The sequence below is a fragment of the Staurois parvus genome, unplaced genomic scaffold (genome assembly GCF_062004578.1).
Source record: "Staurois parvus isolate SC_StPar_1 unplaced genomic scaffold, SC_StPar_1.0 ptg000081l, whole genome shotgun sequence".
Classification (NCBI taxonomy): domain Eukaryota; kingdom Metazoa; phylum Chordata; class Amphibia; order Anura; family Ranidae; genus Staurois; species Staurois parvus.
Genome location: NW_028317877.1, coordinates 5,489,260 through 5,503,478, shown reverse-complemented (window position 1 = coordinate 5,503,478; position 14,219 = coordinate 5,489,260). Strand labels below are relative to the sequence as shown.

General features: G+C 38.8%; 1 protein-coding gene across 14 annotated transcripts in view; it reads left to right on the top strand.

Moving 5' to 3' along the window:
* ARID1B (AT-rich interaction domain 1B) overlaps positions 1 to 14,219 on the top strand; it is a 513,434-nt gene that overhangs the window by 167,818 nt on the left and 331,397 nt on the right. For all 14 annotated transcript variants that reach the window (XM_089669757.1, XM_089669751.1, XM_089669747.1 and 11 more), the window contains one exon: positions 9,544 to 9,654. In XM_089669757.1, coding sequence (XP_089525883.1) covers positions 9,544 to 9,654 — 111 coding nt within the window. The remainder of the gene's footprint in view (positions 1 to 9,543; positions 9,655 to 14,219) is intronic.

The window sequence follows — 14,219 nt, the reverse complement described above, 5'->3', positions numbered from 1 at the left end:
TCTTGTTGCCTAGCTGCAGATCGGTGCCCATGCTGACCTGTGTTCACAGTCAAAAGTGCCTACAATGGTTGAGCATCAGAACTGGTCCATGGGGCAATGGAAGCAGGTGGCCTGGTCTGATGAATTGTGTTTTCTTTTACATAATGTGGATGGCCAGGTGCATGTGCATCGCTCACCTGGGTTAGAGATAGCATCAGGATGCAATATGGGAAGAAGGCAAGCCGACGGAGGTTCAGGAATGATTTGAGGAACATGTTCCTGATGTTGATTGGCCTCTATATTTCCCAGATCTCCAACTGAGCATCTGTGGGATGTGTTGGAAAAACAAGTCCAATCCATGGAGGCCCCACCTTGCAATTTACAGGACTTTAAGAAACTGCTACTTCCAAGAAGGATAGTTCAGGTGGGTTCAGACTAGGATCTGAACATGCCTGAGTTCATCCCTACTTAAAAGCAGATGTTATCACCAGACATTCTTTTTTATTTGGCATTTGATTGTACAAGTCAATTCAGTGTGTAATATGTACACCCACACACAGTATGCTGATCCACTAAGTGGCTGCCTTTTTCTAAGGTGGCATGCATCCTTGGTGCTCAAATCTGGCTGCACCACCTCTAACCACAGCAGTGAAGACACTGATTATATATATTCAAATATTTTTTCAGTTTATTAGTAAGCATTTGATAGGATAACTCTTTGAAATCACAGGCCATCAAACACCAATGCTTTTTATAGTTTTTGTGCTACAGATACAAATATCCCTGTTGCAGATACTGTTGAATCCATAAAAAATATATTTACTTCATTCCTTCTTAAAAAGTGGAAAAACATTTTAAAACGTTGGGACTATATGTAAAAATATAAAATAATGCTATCCTTTAATTGGTTGTAAACTAGCAGCCTAATAAAAATGTTTTGGCATGTATAAAGGAAATCAGAGGTTAATCAAATACATTTTTAGTATGACTCCATTTTTCGCTCTGTATTTTTATGTCCTCGCCTGTTATTATTTGTTCGAATTTTCAGCCAAGTCAGGGTTTCCCTTAGTATTACATGCCAAAGTATCTTTCCTTGAAATCTTGCCAATAGCCATAGGGTGTATGGACGTAGCTTTGAGAGTAATCTCAACACGTGCTTTTAATGTCAGAAAAGAATACATCTGTGCGTTTGATTTACAGCTTCCCAAATCCTAGAGTAGGAGGAAGGTGTTATGGTTGATTTCATTGATCAAAGAGTAGGGAGTTCTACAGCTTGTGTGTTGCATACTGCAATCAATGGTTCATCTGTGATTTTATTATTATCCAGTCACAGGAGTTATTTTCATTTTTTTTTATCGTTGCATGTGTTTGCAGTCTATGCTGAGAATGAAGAGTCTTTTAAATGAAGGTGTTTTATTTTTGTGGGGTTTTTTTTCCGATAGCTGCTTGTTTCCCCTCTTTTACTTATTTATATTTGGTGCATGTGTTTGTAGTGCTTGTTCTATTGAATGTCTTGTTTATATGTCATGATACTGATTTTTTTTCCTCTAATAACATAACAATATATTGAAATGCATGTCAACAATACAGATTTAGAAAACCGGATGTTCCTTGAGTCTAAGGACCCATTTACATCAGGCTTCATTGGTTACACAAGAAATGCAAAAAACATTTATTTTAAAAAGACAACAGCATTGAAGTAATCATTCCTGCTCTACTTTTTTCTCTGCAGCGCATCATAACGCACAATGTGTGCATTATCGATGTATTGAGGTAGTGTTTGAAATGTTTATTACACTTTAAAGTAGAACTATAGGCAAAACTTGTGGGTTTTTTTTTTTACATTTTGGATAGAGTAAGGGAGAGTTATAACCCTTGCCATTTTTTTTCTGCCATCTGTGTCTCATTGGGGTGAAATACCTTCACTTCCTGTCTCATAGCCAAAACACAAAGTGAGAGGAAATCCCTGCAAATTAAGGAATCCTAGGTCGCCAGAACCAGTGTCCCCATTGAACGATTTGCAATGTATTACTTTTCTGGGGACAACCCAAACTTTGGAATTTTCATTTACTTTCACTTTCAATGATAATGGTAAACAGGACAAATAGAGAGGGTGAATCTCCCTAAAATGGAACATAGACAGCAATAAAAACCTTACAGGTGTTCTAATTCATCTCCACTCTATTCAAAACTAAAAAAAAGTTTTGCTTTGTTATACTTTGAGCTTAAAAAATGTAAACTCTATTTTATTGATGGAATATGTATAAAGAATAATATAGTAAAATGTCAGTAAAGTAAGCCGCATATTTTCATGGAAGGTCTGTGTTAATTTTGTTGCTGCTCTTTCACGCCTGTTATGCTGGGCAAACCCTCTGTAGTTTGGTGACAGTTTATTGACATTAAATCCACCTTTAACCACTGTCGTTTCCAAGTTGTTAGTAATCAAATATCAAAAATTAGGTGAAAATGCATCCAAACCATTTAATTTCCACCCAAAACCTGAAACATTTTAGGTTAATGTTAACCCTAATGTTTGATTTTGCACTTAAAGCCTTGAAAGCAACAAAGTTGTTGAGTACACTGGCCATATACTCAACATTTTTAGGCCAAATTTTAGGCAACAGTTTTGCTATAAACCAAGAAAAACATTTTTTGGGGTTGTTATCTTGATCTGTGCAGTTGATTTTTCAAATTGGGCAGGTTGAAAATTGTTCAAAGCATTTGAAAAGAAAATAATGTGCATTTGCTACAAATACCTATTTTTCCTTTGCATTTTAATATGCCGAGAAGTGTAAGTGTATTGTCAGGAAATATTGGTGAGAAAACAGAATCCTACATAGATAAATATCATTCATTTTTACTTTGATATACTACATTGTGCTCAACAGAATTGCCATGGGGTTGTGATAACAGAACATTCCTTTCCACTTTAGATGCTGCTGGTTGCATGTCATTTGTTTCTATTTAGATTGGGCCTTCTCTGCACTCTCCCGATGGTTCCTCTGTTTTTCTTACATTTGGTGGTGTTCGAGAACTGAATTTAGCGGGATTTGAGGCTGCTGACAGGGCGGTGGGCTGGATAAATATTCAGTTTAGATGTTTAGCATATTGCTTTCCTAACATAAGCACCTCTTAGCAAACTGCTGTGAGTGGATTTCATGATTTACAGAGACTTTCAAAATAAAAAAATCATAATTTATAATTCTATCAGCCAGTAATGTTTCTAAGAACAAAACAACTTAATACAGGCTTTCATTCTTATGTGATACGTGGTAAAAAAAAATGTACCACATACAGGGATTCATTCTGAAAAGCATACCTGTGAGTAATGTTTTTTTGCACCTTAATATAAATAGCAGGCAACCTGAAAACACAGCCAGCTTTTTGTGTGATAGCTCTTGCAATTGTATGCTTGTACCCATGCTTTTGCGAAGGCAGGGGTTCCTTACAGGGATTGTATGTATGATCAGGGGCGTATTTATCGCGAGGCAAACAAGGCGTTTGCCTTGGGCAGCATTTTTCATGGGGGGCACCACCCCCCAAAAGAATGGACGCTCTTTGTCCTGTGCACCCTGTGCTCTGCCTTCACCCGCCACCTCCTGTGTGGTGACCAGGAGTGGAAGCCGCTGTGTTTGAGGAGCCTTTGAAGGGCACCAGGGCTGGGTGGCAGGTGGAAGAGTGGAGTGAGGGGAGTCGGGGAAGCAGCCGTGGGACTCCGGGAAGGGAGCAGGGTGAGTGATATATTCGTAGCACTGATGGAGCAAAGGGCTGTCTGTGCGAATCAAGACATCTAAAAATGGTCTCATTCCGGAGAGCTGTGATGGTGAGTCTTTCTCTTTCTCCCCTGGAGGGAGAGAATTGTACAAATGTACAATACATTTGTACTTTCAAATGTTTTTGGACTGAAATTGTGGCCCTGTGTACAGGTTGGACACCTGATGCTCTGCCATTGATTACTAGCAGCACATGTTAAATGATCACATAGTATTTCTTACTATGAATAGCAATACAAACAAACAGAAAAAAATCACACAAGTTTGTTTTAAAACTGAACTCACAGAAAACTGCTATATAAACAGTCAAATAATGAACTTTCCTTTTTGCCGAAGAGTTATTGTATCCAGACACTGTTTTGATTTATGCGCTGCTGCAGACCGCACAGCTTGGAGGGTGACACCACATTCTCTGTTACAGTTAAGCAATATGGTGGAATCACCTTGCCAGCTGCAGCCTGATTGTTGGGCAATAAAAGAGGAGCAACACAAGTCATGACCTCTGCTCACTCTTCTCTCTCATCCTGTCTGCATGTTCCCTGTCCGCGCATGGGCATGCTTCAAAACCTAGTACTCTTTGTGGGATGATAGAAGGATGATATCTAGACAGATTCAGGTACTTACGGACGTTGTAGGTAAAATAATTTAACTATTTATAGAATTAAGTACTACTGCATTTTTCAGTATATGCCTGGAGTAAAATTTACCAAATATCTGTCAAATGTGTATGCAATATACTTGGTGTTTCAAATACGTACAATCTGCATTTTTAACACATTCTACCGAATGCTCTTAAGTCTCTTGTATCCATATTCTTTTAATGAATCGGCACATTTATACTTACATCTACATATATCCACACCACAATAACTTGATTCTTCTTGGCTGTGTAATTGTGTATTCCTGATCTACAGTATATTGGTGTGTTGGACAGAGTTGCCTTTGTTTTAGTAGATTTTTTTTGCCATAGTGTCTGAAAGAACTTCTTGTTGCTATATGTATTTATTTAGTCCATGAGCTATATTGAACCAATGCCTGCCCTTTGGAGATTGGTTACTGTTGGTAGAACAGTCCTTGAAGGTAGACCAAGATGATATGAATAGACTAGATCAGGGGTGTGCAAACTGTGGCCTGCGGGTCAAAAGTGTCCCTTTTGCTTGCCTTTATCCAGCCCTTTGGGGTACTTTTCTTCCTACTGATATGAAACACTATTCTTCCCATTGATACATGGTGCTATTCTTCCCACTGACACCAAAAATGTGATGCCATTCCTTCCACTGACCGAAAAGATGGGGAATGGGGAAATCCTCCTATTGACCACCAAACCTGAGGCATTGTTTACTTGTGTTGGGGCATTTTTTACTCCCACTAGCTACATTTGCTCCCCCTCTTCCTTCCTGAAATTCTAACGGACAGTAAACTGGCTCTTTGTTTAGAAAGTTTGACTAGATTAAATATGCTACAAAATACCTGTTCTGCAAAAAATCCAATGATCTCCTAACTTTGTGAGCGGACAACACTGCTTCTCTTGCACTGAAACCTTCTGCAGCGTTTTCAGCCCTTTCTAGTTCTTCCCTCCTGTACTACAGAACACCTGGCGGTGAATTCCAAAAAAGTTCCAATGACACTTTTCTGGTGGAATGGCCCTTAAATGGCCTAATCCAGATTCAGAAAATCTGTGCTGCTTGTTTCGGTAGCTTTACAACACATGCAGCAGATTCAGTTAGTTCCTAATAGTGCCACTTTTACAAAGTGCCACTAATACACCAAATTCAAAAAGGTAATTTTAAGGAAGAAAAAGAAAACATGGACTATGATTTTAAGGTACTATTTGAACACAAATGTTTAAAAATATCCAAAAATGTTTTTTTTTTTATTGAACATTAAATTTAAAAAATCTCCATAAAACATTTCAGCTGATCAATTTATATGGCTCTAATTGGTCCAGTGCTAAGTGTTATGTCAAGACCACCCCACATGTTACAAAATAATGGTAATCAACCTTTAACACAGTTTTGCATACGAGCTCTGACATGTTTTGAATTCAGTATGAGAAGCTAACAAAGCAACAAAAATTATCAGCCAACCATTGGGGTGTATCCATAAATCAGCAGCAACCCCCACAACATAGGAAACCAGGGAGCACAAAGGGTGCTAGGAGTTCCCCACTGGAGTCTGCCCCAATAATGAGAGAGGGTGGAGGAAGAGAAACTTTTCTCCAATTAACCCATATGGATACACAAAGTATAAGTAGGTATCATTGGCTCCACTAGAGTTAAAGGTTATCCAGGGCCAACCAGATGGAGAACAGACACCCCAGAAGAAGCAGCCCCAGAAAGGGAGTTTTTTTTCTAACTGGTACAGTTTAAAAAAAAAAAACACACACAGCCAACAGCACTTAACAAGGATGTCCAAAAGTATGGAAAGATATCTTAAATAAGCTAAAAAAAATGGAAATAAACTGCCCAAGAAAAATGGAGGAGCCCTCTTAACGCCCCTTTGATAACATGGTGCTTCTGGACATAGTCATAACAGCATTTATGACCAGTTCATAGATAACAAAACAGGAGGAAATTAGGACCAGCTGTGTAGAGTGCCTGTCTCTGTACACTGTGTAACACAGTGGCTTGTCTTCAGGCGCTCCCCACCTGTCATTGGTTGACACAGCTTCACAGCTGACAGCCTCCTAGCAATCAATAACGCTGACAGTGAGTGGATCCTAATGGGAAAACTGGGAAACACTAGTTCCCCCATCAGACCCACTCTTTCTTTGTGATAGGCAGTGGGCAGATTCCTTGGCCAGTAGAAGGCTGTCTATTTTCTATGGATCCACCCGCTGCCTGCTGTTAATTACAAGGGAAGCAGACCTTATAGGAGACTAGTGTCTTAGCTTCCCCATAAGGCTGCACCCACCCCACCCAGCCACCCACTCAGCCACAAAACTTCTTGGTGCTGCACTGTCTGTGTGACAACTACAGCAGTGGGAAGGAGCTCAGATGCAATGAGGACAGAGTTGATGGCATAAGGTTATGACGCAGAAGGAAGTGTGGAAGGTAGGGAGAGGATTCCAGAAACGTTATTGAACTGCCATGAAAACATTCTGGTATGTTTGTTAAAATTAAAAATTGGTCCATCTCTGAAGTTAGGAAATAGCCTAAAAGATGGTTTACAATTTACTAATGTTCATAACTTGTTATTTTATACACTTCTTTCTTTATCTACATTCAATTATACAGAATGTGCAGTAAAGGCACAATGTGTGCTTAGGCAGTAAGTGGCCTGTAGAAAAACAGGCTAATTGTCAACATGTGCAAGGAACAGATACTTAAGCAGTCAAAGTGAAACACCAGACTATAATATTTGATGTGAAATAAAAAAAAATTACAGCAGTATACATGTGAAGAAAGGTCCCCCATCCAGCATTTTGGGGTTCATGATACCCCATTCTTCAAAAGTCCACCAAATGTGTACTGTTCTATAGATCATATTTTTATATATATATATATATATATATATATATATATTTCAAAATTATATTCTGATACAAGAGTGAACAGTATAAATGTTTCTCAAGCCTATATAGTTGTGTGGGTGTGCTGATTAACCTTTGTTATTTATTTGTGCTATTGGGTCTGCGAGATGGGACTGCTATTAATTAAAGCACCCATTGCTTGACTTCACATCTATTGCATCTTTAACGTATAGCATAGTGTGCAGTTTCCATATATAACTAGGTGAATTAAATATCACCATGGAGTGCTGTGTGCTTGCTTATGCCACTACATGTAAATTAGCCAGCTGGTTGTTAGCTGGTGGCAGCTTATTTACTATCGTCAAACCAGAATGGCTTTACCCTTCCCCCTTAATGCAATGACAATAAGTGAGAAATCCTGCCACTCTTTTTTTGACATAACTGAATGATTCCATCTGCTTCATCTAGGCAAACAAAATTAATTGTGTATCATATTTTTATTATATTCTATAAAATGCATGTGTCTATGGATTCTATAGGGAAGTAATGGAAGGTATCAGATTTATTCATTAAAGGGTTATGTGATTGATGCTGTTCCCTTTTTCACCATCTCAGCACTTTTATGTATTAAACTTGCCTATTCTATTTTCCTTCTACAAAACTGATCTTTGTTGAAGTCTTAATGTTGACTGGTTGTATGGAGTTTGTGCTTGCTGGATAGAAGGATTCAGTTAAAAGGTGTATTTTGAGGTCTAGAGGTTTTCCCAAATTATAAGGGACCACACAGTTTTTTTTTCTTTTCTCTGCTATACATGTGATAGAGATCAGCTCTAAGCCCAGCTCCAAGCTAATTTTATTTTGTCATATAGTCCCCAGGTTGGTTTAAGAAATAAAAATGGCTCTCTTTGCAATATTCATTTTTTTTTTTATTCAATGCAGAGAAACACTTTTTCCTTTTTTTTCCATTACAAAATGTCCTAACAAAATATCCTACAGTCTTTTGGGTTGAATGACACCCAAAATTATTCAACTTAGAAGCCTGGGGAGAGTATATTGCTGCAGAGAGCAGCATTGAGGTAATCCCTACATCTTCCCTCACTGCATCATGGAGGACCACTCATCCCTGGGAGAAGACTGAAGAAGATCCAGTGTCACATGTCTGGTCTGAAGACTGTGGAGAAAGGTGAGTATATATTCTTATATGTGGCAGCTGTTTTTGTTTTCTTGCGTAATATTTACCTATTGATCCTTTGTGTCCTAATGTGGCAACACTCACTGTCAAATCGCAGAAAGCACTTTCAATCCTTTAAGGGATACTTTCACATGTTTTTAGGGTGGAGCATGTAACGTTCCTGCGTCTGCACCCCTGACCCCCCCCCCCTTCCTCTTTGTGACAGCGGTTGGGGGATCTTATCCCCAAACCGGTTGTCAAAATTTTAAATGTGAATGAATAGCCTACAAGTACCGTCAGTCATTGCAGCTGATTGCATGTAGTTCTGAATGAACTACAAGGGCTCTGCTGAGTGCTCTGGTAGTTCATTGATTCTCCCTGCTCTGTTAACTGCCTGCCTGTACGAGGTATGGGCAGACAGCTATCTTGAGTGACTACAGGAGTCTGAGATTCTACCCCCAATTCTGCTGATCGCTGGTGCTATACTCTGCAGGCTTCTTAAAAAAAAATAAAATACATGAACATTTTTTTACCTGCAAAAAAAATGTGTATTTATTATTTTTTTCAAAAGTTAAACTTATCCTTTAACAGACCAAAAGAGAGAAAATAAGAGAAGTTCATTGTCATGGTTACACATGTTTCAAAGACTTAATTACATACATACAGGTGTATTTATAAAAAAAAATTGCCTAATGAAAGTGCATGTACATGTGAATGGGGCAAAAAATGTCATTAGCCTATTTTCTGTGCTGGTTGAATGTTTTTCTTTGATTTAATGTAGAAAATATCACATTTGGTCACTAGATGGAACTGAGTATTATAGCAATTTCCTTTGTTACTTAACACCATCAAGTGGCCGAATGCTGTATTTACCTTTTTAAATCAATGAAAATAGCCTGCCATAAGTTGTTTTGTTTTATTTTGTTTGTTGCCTTATTCACACAGAACAAATGCACATGCACTTTCACAGGGTGAATTGCTATGCAGTTTTTGCTTTAAAAAAAAAAACTGTATTTAAACACCCTACAGTGTCAATAATAAATCCTATTTTCTGAAAAGGCTTTTTAGAGATTACCTAATGATGACTAATAGTAGTAAATATAAATATGGCATGCATAATTTATGTTTCACTTCTTTTGTGTGTTCAGGATGTTCCTCCAGAAAGCTATGGAAACAGAACACAACCTACTCCAATGGCTCCTGCAAAGACTAACCATGAAGAGTTGAATATAATACAAGAGAGGCCATCAAGCTTACCAGTAAGTTTTATTTCTGCTTCAGATTTGTTTTTCAGTTGCATTTTTCTTCCTAGAAGCTTTTTGATTCATAGAATGTACAGGCTCGACTTTTGTATGGTAAGAATGAAATTTGGGATTAATGCACAAAATGACATAGTATAGCACATCCAGATGACTCTGATGGTCGTTAGACGTTTTCCTGAAAGCTGATCTTGTTTAACAAAAGCCTTGGCCATTACCTTTGCAACGACTATATTAAGCAGGGTAGAAAGTCATAAATACTAAGGATGAGGCTCTATCCTGCAGAGCTCTTGCAGTATCTGCTTCTGTGCTACATATTCCATTAAATGGATTTCCATTTAACATTTACAATGTGTGTTAAAATTCTCAATATGAAAAAAAGGAACCTTCACTGTACTAGGCTTATTTATGAAGACCATGGAAATTGCAGTGATTATGTGTTGTAGCCTGTAGACAGCTTTGTCACCTTTCATGAGTTTAGCACAACGTGAACAATGAAGGTTGACCCCACAGGTCACTAATAAACGGATTAGGGGCAAACAGTAATTTTGGACAAATCCCTTTTTACTTTATTGATCCCTTCAACAGAAGGAGTTGTGATTCCAGTTACCAGTGATTTATTAAACAACAATATCTTTATTAAGGTAAATACACGCAAAAAATATACAAAATTTGGCCCATCCATTAAAAAAGTTATGGACTCCTAAACTACTAAGTTCACCGACACATTGTATATTACTCATAGGCAAATAAGCTCTGCTTACTTCCAAAATTCAATCATATGCAAGCAAAATGGCTGATTTATTTTTCCTTGCATGTGATTGGTTATTCTTTGAAAAGTGGAACTTCCCCTCATTTACTAAGCTGTGGAGCAAATTCTCTTGTCGAGTGCAACTGCTTTTAGTAAATCAACCTAAAATTATGCATTTCCTGCTTCGCTCTAACAATTTGTAAAAGTCAAAACCTTCATAAAAAGACTAAGAAGAATATAAAAATATGACTGATTATTTGAAACTAAAAGGTGTATCTTCCACTTGCTTTTCAGACACAATTATGCTTGCACTGTTTATGACCAAACTTTTCTCAGAATACAACTTCAGGGCACTGTGCTCTGTATTCCTCAGGGATAGTACTGTATAGGACAACGTTCATATGATGCTAATATGCATTATATAAATGCTCAAGATATTCCTACAGGACCAGTTGCTCCTTGCTTAGTATGAGCATTAATTCCTTGTGGAATATTTAGTGGTAATTTAGATCCACTTAGTTGGAATGTAGTGGCCGATAATACCAGCCTATTAACATCATATGAACTTTGTCATATGCTATCCATGTGGGAATATCGAGCACTGTGTTCTGAAGAAGCATAATGAGAAAATGTTAGAATATACTATCCCTTTTTATCATTTTTAAGGTTTTTACTTTTTTGGGGATTGATGCTCATCAATAAGAGGAAAGCGGGCAATAAAAAAATCTTTGAAGACCATGAGTAAACTATATAAAATGCTGTCACGCCTAAGTAGTCATAACCTTTTAATGTGTGAAATAGTGGTTTTATATGTCTGTGCATATTTGTACTGCTAAAGATAATGTTTTGCAATGGTTAGGAGAGTTGATCATTTATCACTGTTACATGGTCCCGTGCCGCCTGTCTTGTCCTCAACTGAGCTTTCTCATGGCATCTAGAGGAACCCGTCTGTAACATTACTTCCTGCTAAACATCCATTATTGGGAAACCGGCCCAATTCTAGCTGTAATGCCTCTTCCACTTTGATTGGCTAACGGCAACATTCCCCCGGCCTATGCATTGTTGCCTGGCAACAGATCCAGCTCTGGCAGCAATGCCTTCCACACATGCACTGGCCAACAGCGGCTCAGGTGCATTACCTAAACATCAACACCCTAGGGGCTCTAGACTTGTGATCGGTCACCTGCACTAGCATGTTACTTTATTACAAGGTGTCTTATTACAAGGTGTCTTATTTATTACAAGAGCATTTACATCATTGTGCTCATTACAGCCTTAAAAAAAGGATAGCTAACCCTGCTCTTTGTCCTCTGGAGGACATCTTGGCTTTTCAAAGACTTAAGACAGCATTTGTGCTGAAATTCATTCTGTCTGCTGCATCTGTATGCCTATTTTTTCTGGAAAATTTCCAGTGTGGAACTCAACTACAAAATTCAAAATTGGGAACTTTTGACTGTCAAGTGGGCCTTAGAGAAACTGAGTAATTACCTGGAAGGTGCTTGCCACCTATCTGTGCTTTATACTGACCACACGAGCTTAGAGAACAGCAAATGAATGGCTTAATTCCCAACAAGCCTGCTGATTCCTCATCTTTTTGACCCAGTTTGACATTAATAGTTATCGTTCGGGCTCTAAGAGCACAAAATCAAATGTCTTTTCATGTAGCTTCAAACCTTGTTTTATGGATTCCTCAGAAATTCACAGTATACTGCCTTCTGCTCAAATCATGACTAATTTGCCCTAACCGATCTAATTTCTATATTGGAGAAGTCAAACTTCCTGACTAATTTACCTTTAGGTAAGTAATTTGTTCTGCTGCACCTCGGTCTTAAGGTTCTATTGGAAGGGCATGACACCAAAATGACCAGACACCCAGGTATTGCCAATACACTCTTTTGGTTTCTTGAAACCTATGATGGCCTACCCTCCCTAAGGACACTCTTATGTCAAAGAGTGGAAGACCTGTGTCCACTTTAAGTCCTCTAGGTCCAGGCCTTCAGGTTTATTTCTTCCTTTACCCGTGCCTATGTGCCTAAACGTCCCTCCTATATGCTGCTGGCATCCCTGGTAAAAAAAAAAAACTACTTAATGATAAATCACCCAAAATTTGCTCTGTGGGTGGCCCTGTCGGTAACACCTACTTGAACAAGTTGATTTTTCAACTGACTTTTTTCAAAGATGCCAGGTGGAAAACTGCTGGTCAAACAGCATACACGTCTAATCAGATGCAAGAACTGTTTGGGTATTCTGACAGACGGCAGTGCTGGCTTTCAGAATACATTAGCTAGCAGCAGGATATTCATTCATCCACACTGTTAGCAGCCCACAGGTTAAACTACAGAAATCCATATGAGCATGGCCAGCTATGATATACCCCAAAACATTGTCTCGGACAGGGGAAAAAAATTTATATCAGTTTTGGACAGCAATTTGTACCTTGATTGATACCAACCTGTCCTTTCCATCTGCCTACCACCCCCAAACTAAAGGGCAGACTGAGCATAAAAAAATATATATACTGTCCTGTCATTTTGACATCAATATGTGGTGGGTACTTCATCCACCACACCCAAATATCACTGAGCCAACACACAGACCTGTGTCGCCAGCAGCAAACAGCTAGGGTAATGTCACAGGCTCTACAGACCATCTGAACCTCCTGGGAACCCAGATCACTGTCATGTGTCACATCAGTCACTATAGACAGTCCTTGCCAATGCAAAAATACATTTCTAGAGATGGCATCAGAAGTGGCTAGATCGGGGGCGGATTGACAACTCATGGGGCCCCCAGGCAATAGGGGATCATGGGGCCCCTGTGTCCTTGCCCAAACTCAAAAAAGCCTATGAAAAAGGTACCAGGGGCATCTCATGGGGCCCCTTACCCCTGGCCCTCGGGCAGTGCCTGAGTTTCCAAATGGTCAGTCCGCCCCTGGGCTAGATACAACTAAAGGATCACTGGGATAGATGAGCAGAAGAAGAGCTATCCTGTAGAGCTTGACATGTAAGATTTTGATGGCAGTGCCATTGCTAATAAGTTGGACAAGGCAGTGTAAGAGTACGTATGTTGGCCTATATGTGGGGGTGGTTTCAACATCTGCTATAATGAAATATGCACACTAGATCAATACAGATGGTGCAAGCGTGTGTCATTGTCACTTGACACGGAATTCACCATTTCTGTTACTGTATTTATGTTCTTTTCCAGAGGAGAAGCAAAAACTCCCTAGGAAAGGTAATGGCACCAGTGTTATTCTTTCACTAAGGGTTGAATAAAGAATAGACAAGTACAGTAGTTGGAATATAAAAATGTACTGTATATATATTTCCCTACCCAAGTTTCCAGTGTTTTGCCACAGTACTGTAAACTAGATGAACAATGCTGTTTTCCTTTGTTTGGGTCAGGAAATTTTAACTAAAAATTGTTACTGTGTGAAAGAAGATTATTGACTCGCCAAGCCTTCAATTTCCAGTGAATAGATTTCCCTCCCTGCAGCTTTGGGAACATGTTGTGCATGCGTTCTATTTTAGAGCAAACTGTAATTTGCAGCCGAGACAGTTAGATGCCCCACTGAACTTTGTTTAAGCCTGAAATAAAGGCAAAAATCTAAAAGCCACCACAAAGTGACTAAGCCTTCTTGAATGCTTCCCTCAGCCATTTTTAAGCGCCTGCTCTAGAGAACTGACATTAACAGTACACAAGATTTCAAGAGCTTTGACTGCTATTTTTATTATTATACTGATGACGTTCCAATTCTTTAACTGCTGATAGTTCACATCTCTGGATAATATTTCTTGTTTTTAAGCAATTTTAG